Raw genomic sequence first — 19,568 nt, forward strand, 5'->3', positions numbered from 1 at the left:
CAAGAAGAATGTAAAGTGTTACAACTGTAGAAAGAAGGGTCACTTGAAGAATGATTGTTGGAGTCTAAATAAAAACTCCAATCCACAAGGCAATAGCGTAAACACTTTAGATGATGGAGATGCTCTATGCTGGGAAGCGTCAACCACCGTGGAAGGCAGAAAAAGATTTGCAGATATATGGCTCATTGATTCGGGAGCAACATATCACTTGACCTCAAGAAGAGAATGGTTCCATCATTATGAACTTGTCTCAGGAGGATCTGTGTATAGTTGCAATGATCATGCCTTATAGATTGTTGGCGTGGGAACCATCAAATTAAAGATGTATGATGGAACAATCAAAGTTTTTCGAGATGTGCGGCACGTGAAAGACCTAAAGAAAAATTTATTATCCTACGGATTGTTGGATAATAATACAAGCAAGATTAAAACACGGAAAGGAATCATGAAAGTGTTCCGTGGATCGCTTGTGGTGATGAAAGGTGAAAAGATAGCAGCAAACTTGTACATGCTGAAGGGAGAGACTTTGTTAGAAGCAGAAGCCTTTGTTACCTCATGTAGTTCAGATTCTGCAATGCTATGGCATCAGAAACTTGGACACATGTCAGAACAAGGAATGAAAGTCCTTATGGAGCAAAAGCTACTTCTAGGCTTAACAAAGGTATCACTTACATTGTGTGAGCATTGCATAACAAGTAAGTAGCACCGGTTGAAATTTAACACGTCAAATTCTAGAGGCAAAAGTGTTCTAGAATTGGTTCACTCTGACGTATGGAAAGCACCAATTACATCTCTAGGTGGAGCAAAATACTTTGTCTCATTTATTGATGACTACTCTAGGAGATGTTGGGAGTACCCTATTAAAAAGAAGTCAGACGTGTTTTCCACTTTCAAAAACTTCAAAGCGCGGGTAGAACTTGATTTTGGAAATAAGATCAAGTGTTTTAGAACATATAATGGAGGAGAATACACAAGTGAAGAATTTGATGACTTTTGCAAGAAAGAATGCATCAAAAGACAGTTCACAGTGACGAACACTCCTAAAAAAATGGAATGGCAGAGCAGATGAACAGAACCTTGTTAGAAATAACAAGAGCAATGTTGAGGGATACAGGCCTAGAAAAATCATTATGGGCAGAAGCAGTCAATATCGCCTGTTATTTGGTGAATCGAGCTCCATCAACTGCAATAGAGCTAAAGACACTAATGGAGATGTGGACTGGTAAACCAACTGATTATTCAAACCTCTATGTATTTGGAAGTATTGTGTACGTGATGTACAACTCCCAAGAAATTTCAAAGTTGGATCTAAAATCCAGGAAATACAAATTCTTGGGGTATACTGATGGTGTAAAGGGGTATCGCTTGTGGGATCCCACTGCCCGCAAAGTGATCATTAGCAGGGATGTTATCTTTGTAGAAGATAAGCTACAAAGAAAATAAGGCGATGATAGCATTAAAAAGTCAGAGACTACACATATACATGTGGAAAAGGAGGTTGAACAAGGAGATTCTTCTGAAGTAAAACCAACAAATGATGAATAAGAACCAGAGAGTTCTGAAGCTCCAATAACTCGTCAATCAGATCGTGTAAGAAGACGTCCCAATTGGCACTTAGATTATGTTATATAAGGTAATTTTGCATATTGCCTTTTAACAGAGGACGGTGAGCCATCAATATACCATGAGGCAATAAACAACTCAGATGTTACACTGTCGATGATGGCGATGCAAGAAGAAATTGAAGCCCTTCATAAAAATAATACATGGGACCTTGTGTCACTACCACAAGGAAGGAAGCCAATTGGTAACAAATGGGTATTCAAAATCAAGCGAAATGATGACGATCTAGTGGAGAGGTATCGTGCAAGACTGGTGGTCAAAGGATATGCTCAAAAAGAAGGTATTGATTTCAATGAAATCTTTTCTCCTGTGGTTCGACTAACAACAGTTTGAGTAGTATTGGCAATATGTGCTACATTGAACTTACATCTAGAGCATCTAGATGTTAAAACAACTTTTCTTCATGGAAATCTTAAAGAAGAGATTTACATGCTCCAGCCTGAAGGTTTTGAAGAATGCGAAAAGAAGAACTGGGTTTACAAGTTGAACAAATCTCTGTACGGTCTAAAGCAGGCGCCAAGGTGTTGGTATAAGAGATTTGATTCCTTCATTATGTGCCTTGGATACAACAGACTTAATACAGACCCTTGTGCTTATTTCAAGAGGTCTGGTGATAACGATTTTGTTATATTGTTGTTGTATGTGGATGACATGTTGGTTGCAGGACCCAACAAAGATTATATTGAAGAATTGAAGGCACAACTGGCTAGGGAATTTGAAATGAAGGACTTGGGATCAGCAAACAAGATTCTAGGGATGCAAATTCACCGAGACACAAGTAATAGGAAGATTTGGCTTTCATAAAAGAATTACTTGAAGAAGATCTTGTCAAGATTCAACATGCAAGATTGTAAGCCAATTTCTACCCCTCTTCCTATTAACTTCAAATTATCCTCTAGTATGAGTCCTAACAGTGAAGAAGAGAGGATAGAGATGTCTCGAGTACCGTATGCATCGGCAGTGAGAAGTTTAATGTTCACTATTATATGCACAAGAACATATATTGCACAAGCAGTGGGAGTGGTTAGTCGGTACATGTCGAATCCAGGCAAAGAGCATTGGAATACAGTAAAGAGGATCCTGAGATACATCAAAGGAACCTCAAATGTTGCATTATGTTATAGAGGATCAAACTTACTAATCAATGGGTATGTAGATTCTGACTATGCAGGGGATTTAGATAAAAACAAATCTACTACAGGATAAGTGTTCAAAGTTGCTGGTAGAGCTGTAAGGTGGGTTTCAAAATTGCAGTTAGTTGTGGCTACATCCACAACAGAGGCAAAATATGTAGCAGCTACAAAAGCCAGTAAATAAGCAATTTGGTTGAAGATGTTATCGGAGGAGCTTGGGCACAATCAAGAGTATGTCTCTCTATTTTGTGACGGTCAAAGCGCCTTGCATCTAGCAAGGAATCCAGCATTTCATTCAATGACAAAGCACATACGAGTTCAGTATCATTTCATTCGTGAAAATGTGGAAGAAGGGACGGTAGATATGCAGAAGATCCATACCAAAGATAACATAGCAGATTTCATGACGAAGGCGGTTAACGCTGATAAATTTACTTGGTGGCATTCCTCTTGTGGCCTGTCAGAGTCATAAGCAACATGATGGTACAAGGTAGAAAGAATGGTATGAAGATATGATTGTTACAATCAAATCTTCAAGTGGGAGATTGTTGAAAAGTCAACGAGTGGGATAAGCCACTTTCGGTGCACATGCAATTATTCAACAATTGCTTTCGGTGGTATCACCAATTTTGTCCAAAAGGCAAGCCTCAATTGTTGAAAATGAAATGGTTAAATCTAACAATTAATCCCTGAACTTTAGGATATTTATAAGATTAGTCCTTAAGTTTCAACTATAAATACCCTAGCTCATTTAGCTTCAAAATCATCCCAAATCATTTTAGCTTTCTCCCAACACTAGAGAATTTAGAGAGTTTTCTTGAGAGTTATTTTCACTTTTTTTATCAAGAGAGAATTATCATTGTTTTCTCCTTGTTAGATCGAGAGAAGTTGTAATTCCTATTTTCTTATAGTGAAATTCTTCTACCATTGCCTGTGGTTTTTACCCTATATTATTTAGGGGTTTTCCACGTAAATTTGTGTCTTCTTTATCTTCATTTTTATTTTCTCAAATTATCAGTTGCGATTTTGCTCTATCCGATAGCCGTATTCCACAACAGTTTACGTGGTTAATTTGGTTTGTCCAAATTTAAACTTCATAGATCATGAAATAAGAGATCGACAGCAAGAAGATAATCAACTTTTTTATTACAAAAAGAAATGTCAAAGTTTGAATAGGTGTAAATATAAAGCTCTGGTGAGACCTTCAGTTTGAATAGGTGTAAATATAACGCTCTGGTGAGACTTTTAGTTTTTTCTTTTCCACTGTAATTATGGAACGATGTGTCAACATTATGAAATCTCAATTTAGTCTAAATATTACAGTATCAATCACTGTGAATCATCGCATCAATATTATAGAACATCATACTAACATCATGAATTGTCACATCAATATTGTAACGATCAATAACATAAATCGTTACTCAAAAGGTCGCATTGGATTTTCTTCTTTGAATTTGAGTACCACATTGAGTATAAAAATAGTTTCAGACAGATTCAGTCACAAAAAGAATAGAAATGTCAATCAACTCAACTCAGCTTGATGGTAGTAATGGAGATGTTTTGAGAATATAGTTTGCCACTTGAAGTAATACCAGTTGATGATTGATGCGTTCTAAATATTTGGAGGGATATATCTCGAAGGGAGAGTTTGTCTTTTTGTAAGGTTGTTTTACTTTCTATGATGTTAAGAATTTTGTAATGTGTTTTTTTAATTGTCAGGTGCTGTAAGAATGTGTCTATATAGGCGTCTTTTCTATATTTTTTTACTATTAATATGTACTCTTTTTTAAAAATAAAGAAATTTTTTAACGAGACATGATGATATTGTATGATCATTTTATTTCAATAAAAATCATATATTATTAGGGGGGGGAAACTCAAACTCAGCTTCATTACAGCACATTATACCAAGTGGTCCTGAGCACATACCTTTAATGCTGCTATCTGTAGTAGCATCCCTCAAAACATCACAACAATTTGCAGGACCAGGTTCACCACGCGCAGAACAATTTGACGGAAAAGACCAAGAAATTCCATAACTAAACTTAGAAACACGCATCACAAAGTGGTAGCCAACAGGCCTCAACAGTAACATTCGAACCTTCCAAGGAATTGATCCAAAACATACCGGGCCATTCCATTATTCTTTTTCTTTATTCTCAAAGTCAAATTCTTTCCATAAAGTGCACAAAGTTACACCACAATCATCCATATACTTTTAGTGATGCATAAAAGGGACATCATAGCATGGAACAATCAACTCCTTAGTGGAATGTGGCATCACCCATGTACACAATAGACTCAACAATTTTTCAATTTTAAATACTTTAAAAAAATAATATTTATTTTTATCATCGAGAACACTCAAAGATTCAAACTGTTTATGAGGTTGAGTGGGTTAATTTGCTTCCATATGTAATGCGGTGGCTGTACGTGCACCGCAGTATGTGCTAATATATTCCTTTGCCTTCCTTGCGGAAAGGCTAATTCATAATAGTTTATGGATTACATTATTTGACCCCGGTAGGCAATTTCATGACCTATATAAACGACACCATACGAGGGTTCTTTTAAATTAACCAAAAAAGTTCCAATTCCCTTGAGATTCTGAGCAGAAAAGCAATGGAAAGAAGATTGATTTTGATTTTGGCTCTCTGCAGAGCCATACCTTGCCAGGGTTACTACTCTCAGAGCAAGCCATATGTTCCACCGAGAGAGAAGGTCACCAAACTCCACTTCTTTTTTCATGATACAATTAGTGGTAAAAACCCTACTGCTATCTTGGTCGCTCGTCCTAACTTCGCCGCTGTCTTCAAGAACACACCAATACCTTTCGGCAGTGTTTTCGCCACCGATGATCCCATCACCCTCGGTCCTAACTTAACCTCAGGGGTCATTGGGAATGCTCAAGGCATCTGGGCTTCCACCGGCCAAGATGTGTTGACTTTAGTGGTTTACTGGGATGTAGGGTTCACTCAAGGTAAATTCAACGGTAGCTCTATCACCATGTTCTCGAGGAATCCTATAGCGCAGATGGAACGTGAAGTTGCTGTGGTAGGCGGAAGAGGAAAATTCAGGATGGCGAAAGGATTCGCACAGCTTAAAACTTACTTCGCAGATTTCACCACCGGCGATGCCATCGTGGAGTGCAATGTTACCGTCATATATCACAGAGTTTAGATTTTTGTGAGCTCTGTTTTGTATGCTTATGATACATGGAGTGCAATCTTACCTTTTATTGCTTTCCTTCTTTTTTACAATTACTGTTTCTGATAGGCTTAATACTCAAATAAGTGCTCAAATTATACTCCTTTTTCTAAATAGGTGCCTACAATATTTTTTTACTCATCCAGATGCTTAACATTGCAAATATTATCACTTTAGGTGCCTGGGGCCATCAACGACATTGATTTTCTCCATTAAGTGGCATGTATCACAATATGATAATTTTAAAAAATTTATATAAAATTAAAAAAATAAAATTATATATATTTAAAAAAACAAATAGATTTTGAAATAACCCCAAAACTTTGAAAACATTTATTTCAACCTCTAAACCCACGCCGATCGCAGCCCTTTGCCATCGACGAAGCTCCAATCGACCTCACCTCCCCCGATGACCAAAATCTCTATGAAATCATGATCGATCGACGGTGAATCGACGTTTTATACCCCGCGAACCCTATGATTAAAATCACGATCCCACACAATTCTGATGGTTAATCGACAATAACTACGTCGGCGGCGATGGTTGTGGCCGAAAAGGGTGCGACGACGGACTAGTGTTAGGATTTAGGGATTTTAGGGTTTTTTTTGTAATTTAAAAGAAATTAGGGTTTTTTTATAAATATAATAATATTTTAAAAAAATCAATTTCAAAAGTATTAGATTGTGACGCATGTCACTTAACGGAGAAAACTAACAGTTATTATGTCTCATACACCTAAAATGGTCACGCTTGTAATATTATGCACCTGAATGGATCAAAAAGTACTATAGGCACCAATTTGAATAAATAGGGTATAGTTTGGGAACTTATTTGGATATTAAGCCTTTCTAATAAAACTTTGTTATGAAAGCCACCGCTCAACAACTTGCTCAAGTCATGGCTTTGCAGACCACCGATGAAGTCAAGGAAGATGACGATCTAAGATTCCGGTTTGGTGGTCCTCTAGTAAATCCTAGCTTCTCTAATAACGGTTTAAATCACAGTACTTTGCCGACAATCTCAATACTTCTCTGTCAAAGTTTTTTTCTTCTTCTCTTCATCCTCTTTCTACTGATTTCAAATTTACAATACTAAACAGAACAACCTCAATGGGTTGCAGTCTGTCTGCAAAACTAAGCCACCTGTTAGACTAATTCTCCAATTTAAGTTTAATCTTCTCCACCAAGTTAGTGCAATCCTTCTCAGTCAACTTGTGGGAACTAACAGGTTACACTACAATCTTAAAATCAGTAGCCTTCTGAACAATAGAATCAATCCAGAAGAATGCCCGAAACAAACAATTCAAACTTAGCTGCATTAATCCTCAAATAAGAGAATTCATAAAATATTTCTAACATATACTCAACACCCAAAATAGAATTTAAGGTTCCTTTGTAAAAAAAAAATAAGTCATCTACAAAGTACAGATGAGTTAGCGTAACTTTTTTGCACTTGAGTGAAATGAAAAAACTTCTTGATAACAGCTTGATCTAACATATAAGTCAAAACATTCATAATAACAACAAAAAGGTAAAGGGAAATTAAGAGTTAAACGTGTTATTATGATAATTTTAGGATTAGGGTCATTATTGTCCCGGTAGTAAATTCAATTTATCAATTTCGTCTCTATTGTATTTTTGTATTCATTTAGCTCTTTAAATTATTTAAGGTGTTTACCTAGCCCTTAAAATCCGTTTTGACTAACAGTCTATTAGTCCACGTTTATCAACACTAGTGTCGACACTGTTTTTCGTCCGGGCAGTGAAAGAACGATACCGACTCGGGGGTTTTCTGTTTGAAAAGATTTTTCGAAATGAAGGGAGTCGCCACCAATCATTTAAGGTGCGATTGGAACACTGTAAAATCCGGATGATTTTAATAAAACGTTTTATTTTTATCAAAATATTGAGTTTTTAGGGTCTCTGAAAATCCAGAAATCGGGTTCGGGAGTCATTTTACGTGTGGGAAAGGATTAGCACCCCCACAAGCGCCCAAAAATTGATACCTAGTTGATTACCATACATTTAAAATCGGAAATTTTGAGTTTGATCTTTATTCAATTTGAAATCATTACGGATGCAAAGTTGAAAAGGGTATTCTTTTATTGATACTGATAGCACGCTCCCAAGTGTAAATGTGGGAGATCAATTATTGTGCCTAATAATCGAATATTGCCTCGTTTTTAGAAAATCATGATGCGGTCTTTGAAAATGATGTTGACCTATTTCGAAAATCACCAGTAGTCACCCCCTGAGCATACTTGCGAGAGATGTACCATTAATTCCCTAATAAGTGAACATTGCCTTGGGTTAGAAAATAGAATGCGATCAAACAAATTTTTATTTAATCCTAATTAAGCTAAGGTAAATTAAAGGTTTTTTCTAGCTTAAGGTGTCAAATTATGAAAATTAAAGGACCTAAAGGCTCAAACCTAGAAGTGTAGGTTCTAATATTAATCTTATTTGATTTTAATCAATTATCGAATCGAATAATCGAAATGGTCCCTCGAGCAGTTAGGCGAGGGCCAACTCGAATTATTCCCTAAATTAAAAGACTAGTTTGAAATCTAACTAAAAGTAATGGCTCTATTTAACCTATTTAATTATGTCAAAATTAAAACACTAATCGAAATTCGAGGACTAAAGGTCAAAGATCTAAAATATCGATTTCTAAAAGATTTAAAAGCTTAGGACTTAAATTGATAATTTATAAAGTTGAGGACTAAATAATAACCCAAAAACCTAATTATCTAAATTAACTTATTTAAAGAACTAAGCATACAGTTTTTTTAGAAAATATTAATTATTAATAAATTTTAAAAGTCGAACAATCGATTCGAGTAATCAGGCATCTTATGCGAAACCCGACTCGAATTGCTTCCTAATTAAAACTAATGTGAAATCCTAATTTCTAAGCTTGATTCGAATATTAATCTAATTTAAAAATTAAATCTAGAATTAAAACTATGAAATAATGAACTATTTAAACAATTTAATTAAAAAATAAAATATCAAAAAAAGTAAAATAAAAACAATCATAAAATAATAATAAAATAAACTTAAAATATGAAGACCTAATTGCATAAAATAAAATAATAGTGACTAAAATGCAAGTAAATAAAAGTTAGTAGTCAAATAAGAAATATATAGTGACCAAAATGTAAAAATTGAAATAATAGTAGCTAAATCAGAAATTAACATTGACTAAATTAAAATAAAACAAATCAGAATAATAAAATTACAATAAATTAGAAATGAAAGGTCTAGTGATCAAAATGCAAAAGCACGACAAAGATTGGGGCACTGAAAACGATAATAATCCAAAAAGTAATAACATATTCACAGAAAAGGCAAAATTACAAAATCAATCCACAAAATTTTTTTAAAAAATTAAAAGGTCATTATACATGACCCAAGTATAAAAACACATTAAAAGTATGGGGACTAAACTGAAATTATATCAAAAATTTCGAAGCACAAACAAAAAATAAGTAGAGGGAGAGGGGAGACCTAAAAAACAAGTAAGTTGTTGGTCGTCTGACCCTCGGCCTCCTCATCACAGATCTGGGTTTGGTTTCACGAGAATCGACCCCTAACGCCGCGAAATGAGCTGAGAGCTCCTCGACTTCCACCGCCTGGATCTCCGTCGTCCGCCGTTGGATCGGGCCCAAATTTTATAATGCTACTCCCCTGTCCCCTCCTCGAGACACTCCTCCTCACTATTCGGATATGCGAACCAACTCTCCGAATGAGGCGAGACTCCGGCCGAACGGTAACTCCTTTTCTTTTTCGTTATTTTTTTGTTTCGAAAGCTAATAAAAAATAAATTAAATTAAATACCAACAAAAAATATTTGAATTGTTTTTTTCTACTTTTTATTTTTTTTTCAAATCGAAAATTCTCTCCCTTACAATGTTTTACTTTAGGTTTTATACCCATTTTACAGAGAAAAAATTATGATTGTTTTTTTGTTTCTTGTGTCTTGTTTCTGCTGTCTTGCGTGGAGCTGGAGCGTAGATGGCGTGCTGGCAGAGAGGAATGGCCTCTGGTTGGGTGGAGTGAAGGTGCCTAAGTGCCTTTCGGTTGGGTGTTTGGGCGGTTATCGGGTTGGGTTTGTTTTGGGGCTGCCCGGGTTTAGTCTTTTTTGGGTTTGTAAAATGGTGCTCACAGCTAGTAATTTCTAAATCAACCAATATTACAAACCTTATTTGATGATGACATGACATATATTAATCTTCAATAAATAATAAAATATTTAAAATATTTACTAAATATAATGGTTAGAAAAAGTCTCTAAAACTTTGACCTAATCCCTTAATATCACTTAAATAAATAATAAATTTTGAGAATTTGTTCTAATCATTGTGTTTAATAAAATATTTTAACATAATCACTTAATCTATAGATGCATAAGTCTCATAGTTGTGGTAGTCAAAACGGTCAACGGACTTCAAGGCTAAGATAAATACATTAAACAACTTCGAGAACTAAATTGATGAAAAAATAATAGAGACAAAATTAATAAATTGGATTTCCTACAACAGTAACAGTTATCCTTAAACCATAATTTTATTAATTATCGTATAATTTATCATTCAATTTATTACTTCTGTTAATTCAAATAATTATTTCATAATTTTTCACAATAAAAAACGCAATAATAATCTGTCTTATAATCTAAGATTAAAAAAAATTGTCGTAAAATAGGCGAATTTCCCAATAAATCACCCTACCCATCTTTATTTCCCTGTCAAACACCTATTCAATTTTATTTCTCAATCTAACACCCTTTGCAGAAAGGCGCGGTTCATTTATCGCATCTTACGCTGATGTGGCGCCACGTGTAAAAATCAGGTGTTAATTTTGTTAATATTTTTAAAATAGTGCCTAATATATAATTAATTTATTTTAGGGTAATTTTTATGTTAAAACGTCAACTTTATTTATTTATTTTTGTGTTTGAAAAAAAACTTTCAACTTTAAAATCTTTAAATATCCTTTTACAAATTATTTTATAAATCGACAAATTTTAACTTTTACATGAAATTACATGATACATATAATCTAGTATAGAAAAGCTTTTAGGGTAAGTAATTTAAAATATGAATAATTTTGTAAAAGTTTTATAACTAGTATTTCTTTTACAAAAAACTTTTACAAAATGATGATGATGATAATAAGAAATATTTTATAATTTAAAAAATTATAAATTTTATATATTTTAAAAAAAATTATTGACTTTTAAAATTAATTATTTAAAAATATAAAAAATATTAAAATAATTGATTTTTTAGCTTTACATTCTTTTTGTTGAATAATCAGGTAAAGAAAACGAAAAGAACACAAGAATTTTAACGAGGTTCAGCAATGTACTTACATCCTCGGTACCATGGGCGGCGCTAGATTTTTCATTCAATTTATCATAGGTTTTGGTTACATCTCTTTTATAATAAATAAACTCTAGTACATATTTACAAAAATAACCATGTACCGTACTGCGGGGCACTCCACTTCATCCTCTATCCTCTTTACCAGTATATTTATGAGTCATACCTAACACTTTTTTATTGAATTTTATTCACTTTTAATTCTTTTTTTTATTGTATTTTTATTGATTTTTAAATATGTAAGTTATAATTCAAATTAATCATTTATTCTGCTATTATTCAAATTAATTAAGAAAAAAATATGTTAAAATGTTTCTAAAAGAAAAAGTATAAATACATACATGAAAATCTAAAAATTTTCCTTTCTTTTTTGTTACTCTCTAAACTTGTAACAAAATTCAATAAAAAATATAAAACTAAAAAATATCACCTATATATTTAAAATATTCTTTCTAATATTAATTTTTAAAAATATAAAATAAATATTAAATTCTAATTTTATTAAAAATGAATAAACATTATTAGTTGTTGTTAAAAAATAATAATTAATGAATAATAATTCATTTGATCCCTCAATTGTAATTAAAAGATTATTTTAATATTTTTTATATTTTTAAACAATTAATTTTAAAAGTTAATAAGTTTTTCAAAAATATATGAAATTTATAATTTTTTAAATTATAAATTTTTTTATCATATCATCATCATTTTGAAAAAGAAATACTAGTTATAAAACTTTTATAAAATTATTCATATTTTAAATTACTTACACTCAAAGTTTTCCTACACTATATTATAAGTATCGTGTAATTTCATGAAAATCCAAATTTGTCGAGTTATAAAATAATTTGTAAAAGAATATTTAAAGATTTTAATGGAGAAAGTGTTTTTGCACACACAAAAAATAAATAAATAAATTTAACATTTTTACATAAAAATTACCCTAACATAATATAATAATATATTTGGCACCATTTTAAAAAAAAATTACGAAACTCGCACCCAATTTTAACACGTAGTGTAAGGCGCGGTGAATGGGCCGCACCTTTCACGACGTAAGGCGCAGTGTATAGGCAGTGTCTTTCTGCAAAAAATATTAGATCGAAAAATAAAATTGAATAAGTGTCTGACAAGAAAAATAAAGATGGATAGGGTGATTTATTTGGCAATTCGCCCATAAAATATAAGAACGCAATAAAGAAGTGTTCCACACTTGAAATATACGTGTAATTTAACTTAAAAAGTCGTAAGTATTCCTATTTAAAAATCAATTTTAAAAAAAAAATCAATCAACAAACTTGACAACGTTTCTCTGACGTGATCCGGGCCAACTTTTGATTAAAATATTCACGCATCTAAAGGTTTACTTTCCCATTATAAAGTTTCTCTTACCTTAACAAAAATGAAGTAATTCTGCAAGCATTCAACTACGATTTCACCCGAGCAATTGGCGATGAAAGGAACGTCGATATGGACATGGATTCTCATCGTATGCCTCTCCAAGGTATCATCAGTGCAGAGCCAATACTACTCGGAGAGCAGACTATATGATCCCAATGCGGAGAAACTCACCAATCTTCACTTCTTCTTGCATGAATATCTCGGCGGTCAAAACGCAACAGCAGTGGTGATAGCCCAAGCTAACATCACAAGCAACAACTCAACACTGCCGTTTGCCACCTTATATGCCGTCGATGATCTCCTCCAGACAGGACCTGAGCCTAACTCGGAGGTGATTGGAAATGCTCAGGGACTTGCCGTCGTTGCCGGAATAAATTCAACGACCGCAGTGATGTACTTTGATTTCGGGTTTACTACGGGTGAGTTTAACGGCAGCTCTATAAGCATATTTTCAAGGAATCCCCTAATAATGGCGGAACGTGAGATTGCGGTGGTCGGAGGAAGAGGAAAATTTAGGATGGCAAAAGGGTTTGCATTACTTAACCCTTATGTGTTAAATGCCACCAACGTCGTTATTGAATTTAACGTCACTGTAATTCATTACTAATACTAAGATGGCATTTGAGACTCCATTCTCTTCGATATTGTGCAAAGTCTATATGTGATCACCTTTAATGGAATAAATGTATGAGTATTATTCTTAGATATAAACATAAAATTTTATTTTTAAGAAACGAGTTTATAAAATTTTATGATAAATTTATAAAATTTTATTATAAATTTATAAAATTTTAAGGAAGAAAGTATATTATTAATATAAGATATAAATAAAATATTTAAATTATATGAAAAATTAAAATTTTCATGTGGAATAACCACTTCATTAATCATTGGCTCGATCCATATCTGAATTTACTCGGGTATGATTTAAATTTTATTTATATTTTATCATCAAAATTTTAGATATGTAAAGTTGAACTTATATTTTTTGGGTACAAACAATAGAGTATTATATTGGTGTCGTGGTCATCTATCAACCTTGTCATTTCCTTATCATTAATCAATGCACAATTTGATTTGGTTGACTTTTACCTAAAATTAACAAAAACTACAACAATTAGTTTTTTATCCAAGTAATATCCTCAAAATAGTTAAATATTAAATTAATACTTTTTAATTATTTTAAGAAAAGAATTTATAAAATTTTATGATAAATTACAAAAGTTTAAGGACGAAAGTACATTATCAATATTAGATATAACTAAAATATTTAAATTATATTAGAAATTAAAATTTTTAAGTGGGACAAGCACCTCATTATTCATTGGTTCGATCCATATCTGAATTTACTCGGGTATGATTTAAATTTTATTTTTTATATTTTATCATAAAAAATTTAGATATGTGAAGTTGAGTTTATATTTTTTTGGAATTTAAATTTATTTGGGTACAAACAATAGAGTATTATATTGGTGACGTTGTCATCTATAAACCTTGTCGTTTCCTTATCATTAATCAATGCACAATTTGATTTGGTTGACTTTTACCTAAAATTAACAAAAACTACAACAATTAGGTTTTTTATCCAAGTAATGTCCTCAAAATAGTTAAATATTAAATTAATACTGTTTAATTATATATCAAAATAATATCTATTTATTTCATGTAAAATAAAAATATACTTAATCAATTGTTTCTTTTAAAAAATTAGAATACATAAATAAATATGTTTAAGAATTAGATTATCAGTTTAAATTAAAAAAATCCAATTATATGAGAGAGAAGATGAGAGTTGAAGTTTGACTGGGTTGTTTAAGAATTAGATATTTATTTATATTATTCAAGAAAATATATTATAAATTTTTAATAATTTTTATTTTATTCATTGGTAGGTGTATCAAATATAATCTCAATCAATTAAAATTTTCTAAAATTTCCAAATTACTTTTTGTCACAAATGGTAAGTTGGTAAGGGTATCCAGGAGTTTTAAATCCAGCACCAATTCTATTTATTCCACAGAGATTTCACAATCAAAAGCACAAAAACCAATTGTTATTCAACATTGTGCAGAAAAATGGAAGCAGGGATGATATTTGCATTGGCAATGTTAATTTCCATCGCCATTGCACCAGTCTATGGAAAATACTATTCCCAGACGGTGACACCAAGTTCAAAGGTGGAGAAGGTAACACGTCTCCACTTCTTCCTCCACGATATCCTCAGCGGAGAAAACCCCAGTGCGGTCATAGTTGCCCGTGCCAACCTCACCAAGAAAGGCGACTCTGTGCTCCCTTTCGGCAGCCTGGTCGCAATCGATGATCCACTCAGAGTTGGCCCCGATCCGACATCGGAGATCATTGGCAACGCTCAAGGACTCTACTTATCGGCCAGTCAAGACGCCTCCAAGTTTACCATAGTTTTATACGCCGATTTGGCTTTTACGAGTGGCAAGTTCAATGGGAGCTCCTTCAGTATATTCTCAAGGAATCCGGTGTTGGAAGCTGACCGTGAAGTGGCGGTCGTCGGAGGGAGAGGTAAGTTCAGGATGGCTAGAGGGTATGCCAAAATTAAGAGCAGCCATTTCAACGCTACTACTGGCGATGCTATTCTCGACTACAAAGTTACTTTGTATCATTATTAAAACAATAAGAAAGATGAAATTCAGGCATCCAAATCCAATTATGATATATTTTCATAATGTGAAATTACATTCTATATATGTGTTATGATGACTCCTTGAAGAATGAGGGAACAATAGTAATGAACCGATAATAAGTGTTGTGGTACATGTATGAATATGATTTTTTGGAAAATCTGTGCAAAAATGGCTAAAACAATGCCCCGAAAAGGTAATAACATTTGTGAATCGCACTTTTAAAAATTAATGAGAAACTAAACCATAGTTTAAGGATTTGTGGATCGGTACTTTTATTACTTTATTTGGCGTAAATTAATATTTAAATTTAATTTTATAATTACCAAAACAATATTATATAAAAATTAAAGTCAACTACATTGATGATCCCTTTTGTTTTCGGCATGTATTATTTTGGCCACGATTTAGAAAAAGTTATGTTTTGTCACTAATTTTGAAAAAGTTATAATTTGGTCGCTTTTAAATTTTGATCTATCTTGTTTTGGTCACTCGATCGTTAGCTTACTAACATGACACATTTTTAAATAATATTACATTTTTACTTGACTCCTAAATTTTAGATGAAATATTAGTTTGACCTTAAACATTAGACAAAATACTAATTTAACCTCTAAATTTTAGATAAAATGTCAATTTGACCCCTAAACACTATCAAAGTCTTGTTGGCCCCCACTCATCACCATTGTTGGCCATCGTCTGTTATCGTCACTGACCATCATCTATCATCGTAGCCGATGACCGTTTGACCTCAAAATTTTTAAATCACGCATTTTTTTCCCTCGTGAACGTGAATCTAGTGCCCATTTCATCAAAAAAATACCTCAAACTCCATAAATCTAGTTTATAACTCAAAGGAGGATGAAGATGCGGAGGATAGAACCCCGTGCCTCTCGCATGCAAAGCGAGCGCTCTAACATTTTAATCTAGAACCCTTCAAATTTCTTTAATTAAACTGTAATAAGAAATTTATTGTTACATTTTGATCACTAAGTCATTAACTAATGTTAGTTTGATGACGTGACACGTTAGTAAAATTGAGTTAATTTTTAATGAATTTTAAACTTTAGATAAAATACTAATTTGACCATGAACTTTAGATGAAATATCATTTTGACCCCTAAATTTTAGATAAAGTATTAATTTGACCTCTAAATCCGATCAAAGTCTCTTGTCATCGATCACCACTGACTATTGTCTCTGTTAATCACCATCAGTCACCATTGATTGTCGTCTTCGTCGACCATTGGACCCCAAAATATCTAGCTCACTCATTTTCAGCTTCCTGAATGCAAATCCAATGTCTGTTTCACCAAAAACTTCTTCAAACTAAACAAATCTAGCCTAGATCCATTCAACTTCTTTTAGAATTAAACTACAATAACAAATTTATCATTAATATTCTTTTAAAAATAAAGAAATCAAACAATTAAATCTATATTATGATCAAATCCATAAATTTTTTGTTTTTAATATTGTTATGTTATATTCTTTTATTATATTTATAATTTTGATTATAATTTTTTAAAATTTATAAATTATAATATTATTTTATAAAAATTTAAACATTAAATTAACAATATCATTCAAATTCTTTTACACGTTTAAGTTATACTGTTTGTTAGGTATGGCTTTGTTCATCGGATCTTATTAATGGCATTCTTGCTTTTGTTTTGGCTACTGTTCCTCAACTTGGGTGTTGCGGAGTGAAATTCATATTTTATATAAAGTTTAAGTGTCAAAATAAAATTTCATCTAAAATTTAGGTTTAGATTAATATTATTTAAAATTTAAGTGTCAAATTTAAAAAATACCTCCTTTTGACCAACATGTTGCATCATCAAATGGACTAGAGTTAATTGTTCAATGATTAAAATATAATAATTAAAAATGTAAGTGACTAAAATGTAACAATTAAATAATAAGTGACTAAAATGTAATAAATTAATAATATAAATGATTGAAAAATAATTTTTTTAATTCGATAATAAAAAGTTTAAAAATATAGGAAAAAATTGACAACTACAACGATATTGATTGATGTTGTTTGAAATTTAATCAAAGAATTATTCTTATATTTTAATTTTAATTTTCTTTAGATAAAATATGTATTTAATAATTAAATTGTTATTTTAATTTAGTTTTGAACTTTCAGTTATTGTTTTATTGTTAACATTATACAGTAATTTTATTTTTATCATCTACAATTAAAAATTAATGATGATACTAATTTGTTAATATAAAGTGATGTTATGTCATCATTAAAAAAATATATATCACGATAATAATTTTATTATTTTTTTAACAACGAATAATCATAAAATTAAAATACATATGGTATGATTAAAAAAGATATTCAAAAACCAAAACAGGTCCAACTTAATAGTCGACTGACTAAATACCTAATTTATTTATAAAAAGAATATGAAAATATATAATAAAACTACAATATAAGAAAAATAATTTGAATATAAAAGGCTTGATTTTAATATCTTTGACTAGGATTGACAACTGTAAACGAACATTTGGTTGATGTTGACCATCAGTTTCTTTAATGTTTATATTTGTATTTTTCTATTGTTTTCTGATAGTAAGTTGCAGTATTTTTTCAAAATTTTCTAAAAGTTAAATAAGATGTATATTTTTATCTTTTATAGATTTTCGTATGTTTTTTGTTTTCTATAATATTTCAATTTTATAGATTCTATTATTTTTTAATTTTATAGAGTTTTAATGAATTTTTATTTTGATAAATATTTGAATTTTATAGCAACTAAGCAATGTATAATGACATATAATATACAAGTTGAAAAGAAAAGAAAAAAGGTGATAAGGTGGTAGATATATGTTGAAGATTCTAATGTGCCGGCAACATTAGAAAAATCGTGAAAACATAAGGCAGCAACAAGTGTGTTGAAATGTCAAATTATATTTGTTACAGAAATTCCAGTATGTTAGTTGTAGTATTGTATGTAAGAGAAAGACTTAAGAGTAAAGTGAGAGACAAAAAAAAATTATGGTGTGCGCATTAGATGGATCCAATGAGAGTGGATGGGATAATCGTTTTCTTGAAAATTATAAATTATAGTTTACATACAAAACTCACTTCTATTTTGTAGCTATTTTTTCTCGGGTTTTTAAATACACATGCATTTTAACTTGAATAAAATTACCAGTAGGAAACAATTTATTTCACCGGAGATAAGAGCAGAAACCAATTATTTCACCAACATCGTAAAAACATTATGGTTTCTTAAATAATTAACCACCATTCTCTAACCCTACCTTTTTTTCTTCTAAAACATCCATTTGATTTGTGAAATTATAATATTGTTTTTCTAGATTTCCATAGACAAAATTAAAGGAAATGGCAACCAACAACTTCAGGCGTTCACAAGTTCTATATAAAGCCATGCAGTGTACAACAATCAACCACAACCAAATATTGTTGAGAAGGAAAAAATGGAGAAACAGAATATAATAGTTACATCGGCAATGATATATCTCCTTGCCATGGCACCAGTCTATGGCCAATACTACTCCGAAACTGTTAGGCCACGGCCTCGGGTGGAGAAGATGACCAGACTCCACTTCTATTTCCACGATATCATCAGCGGCAAAAACCCAGCCGCGGTTCCGATAGCCCGTCCTAACATCACCAACGCCGGTCTATTCCTCACCTTGATCGCAATGGATGATCCCCTCACTGTAGGGCCCGAATTAACATCGACGAATATCGGAAACACGCAAGGGATCTACGTATGGACCGCTAAAGACCCTACCATGTTTTCTGCAGTTTTCTACGCTGATTTCGCGTTTACGAGTGGCAGGTTTAATGGCAGCTCCTTCGGTTTGTTCTCGCGATATCCGATGACGGAAATCGCTCGTGCGAGTGAACAAGTTATTGAATTGGCGGTAGTGGGAGGGAGAGGTGCGTTTAGGATGGCCACAGGGTATGCTCGTACTCGGGTAACTTATGCAAACGCCGAGAACGGAGATGCTAGTCTCGAGTTCGATGTTACTTTGTACCATTACTAAACCAGATTGCAGAATATTAAAATAAACTTCAATAATCCTTGTAATTCTGTGAATTTGAATTGAGGAATAAAACCATGATCCGTTCTTCGTTATAACCATTTTTCTTGTTATGCTGAATTCTT

The 19,568-nt window shown here is 32.1% G+C and overlaps 4 protein-coding genes across 4 annotated transcripts; all 4 read left to right on the forward strand.

Moving 5' to 3' along the window:
- The first annotated feature begins 5,310 nt into the window (after positions 1–5,310).
- On the forward strand, positions 5,311–5,969 carry LOC120134412 (dirigent protein 4-like). Its single transcript, XM_039150845.1, has one exon. It carries the CDS (start codon positions 5,382–5,384, stop codon positions 5,937–5,939), a length of 558 nt encoding a protein of 185 aa, XP_039006776.1. The 5' UTR covers positions 5,311–5,381; the 3' UTR covers positions 5,940–5,969.
- A 6,809-nt stretch (positions 5,970–12,778) lies between these two features.
- On the forward strand, positions 12,779–13,364 carry LOC120134158 (dirigent protein 4-like). The gene has a single exon (XM_039150632.1). It carries the CDS (start codon positions 12,807–12,809, stop codon positions 13,359–13,361), a length of 555 nt encoding a protein of 184 aa, XP_039006563.1. The 5' UTR covers positions 12,779–12,806; the 3' UTR covers positions 13,362–13,364.
- A 1,424-nt stretch (positions 13,365–14,788) lies between these two features.
- On the forward strand, positions 14,789–15,433 carry LOC120134195 (dirigent protein 15-like). The gene has a single exon (XM_039150675.1). It carries the CDS (start codon positions 14,830–14,832, stop codon positions 15,394–15,396), a length of 567 nt encoding a protein of 188 aa, XP_039006606.1. The 5' UTR covers positions 14,789–14,829; the 3' UTR covers positions 15,397–15,433.
- Positions 15,434–18,890: 3,457 nt separating this feature from the next.
- LOC120134444 (dirigent protein 15-like) lies at positions 18,891–19,452 on the forward strand. Its single transcript, XM_039150877.1, has one exon. It carries the CDS (start codon positions 18,904–18,906, stop codon positions 19,444–19,446), a length of 543 nt encoding a protein of 180 aa, XP_039006808.1. The 5' UTR covers positions 18,891–18,903; the 3' UTR covers positions 19,447–19,452.
- The last annotated feature ends 116 nt before the right edge of the window (positions 19,453–19,568 follow it).

Source organism: Hibiscus syriacus, unplaced genomic scaffold, assembly GCF_006381635.1.
Source record: "Hibiscus syriacus cultivar Baekdansim isolate YM2019G1 unplaced genomic scaffold, ASM638163v2 tig00110597_pilon, whole genome shotgun sequence".
In the NCBI taxonomy this organism is placed as follows: Eukaryota; Viridiplantae; Streptophyta; class Magnoliopsida; order Malvales; family Malvaceae; genus Hibiscus; species Hibiscus syriacus.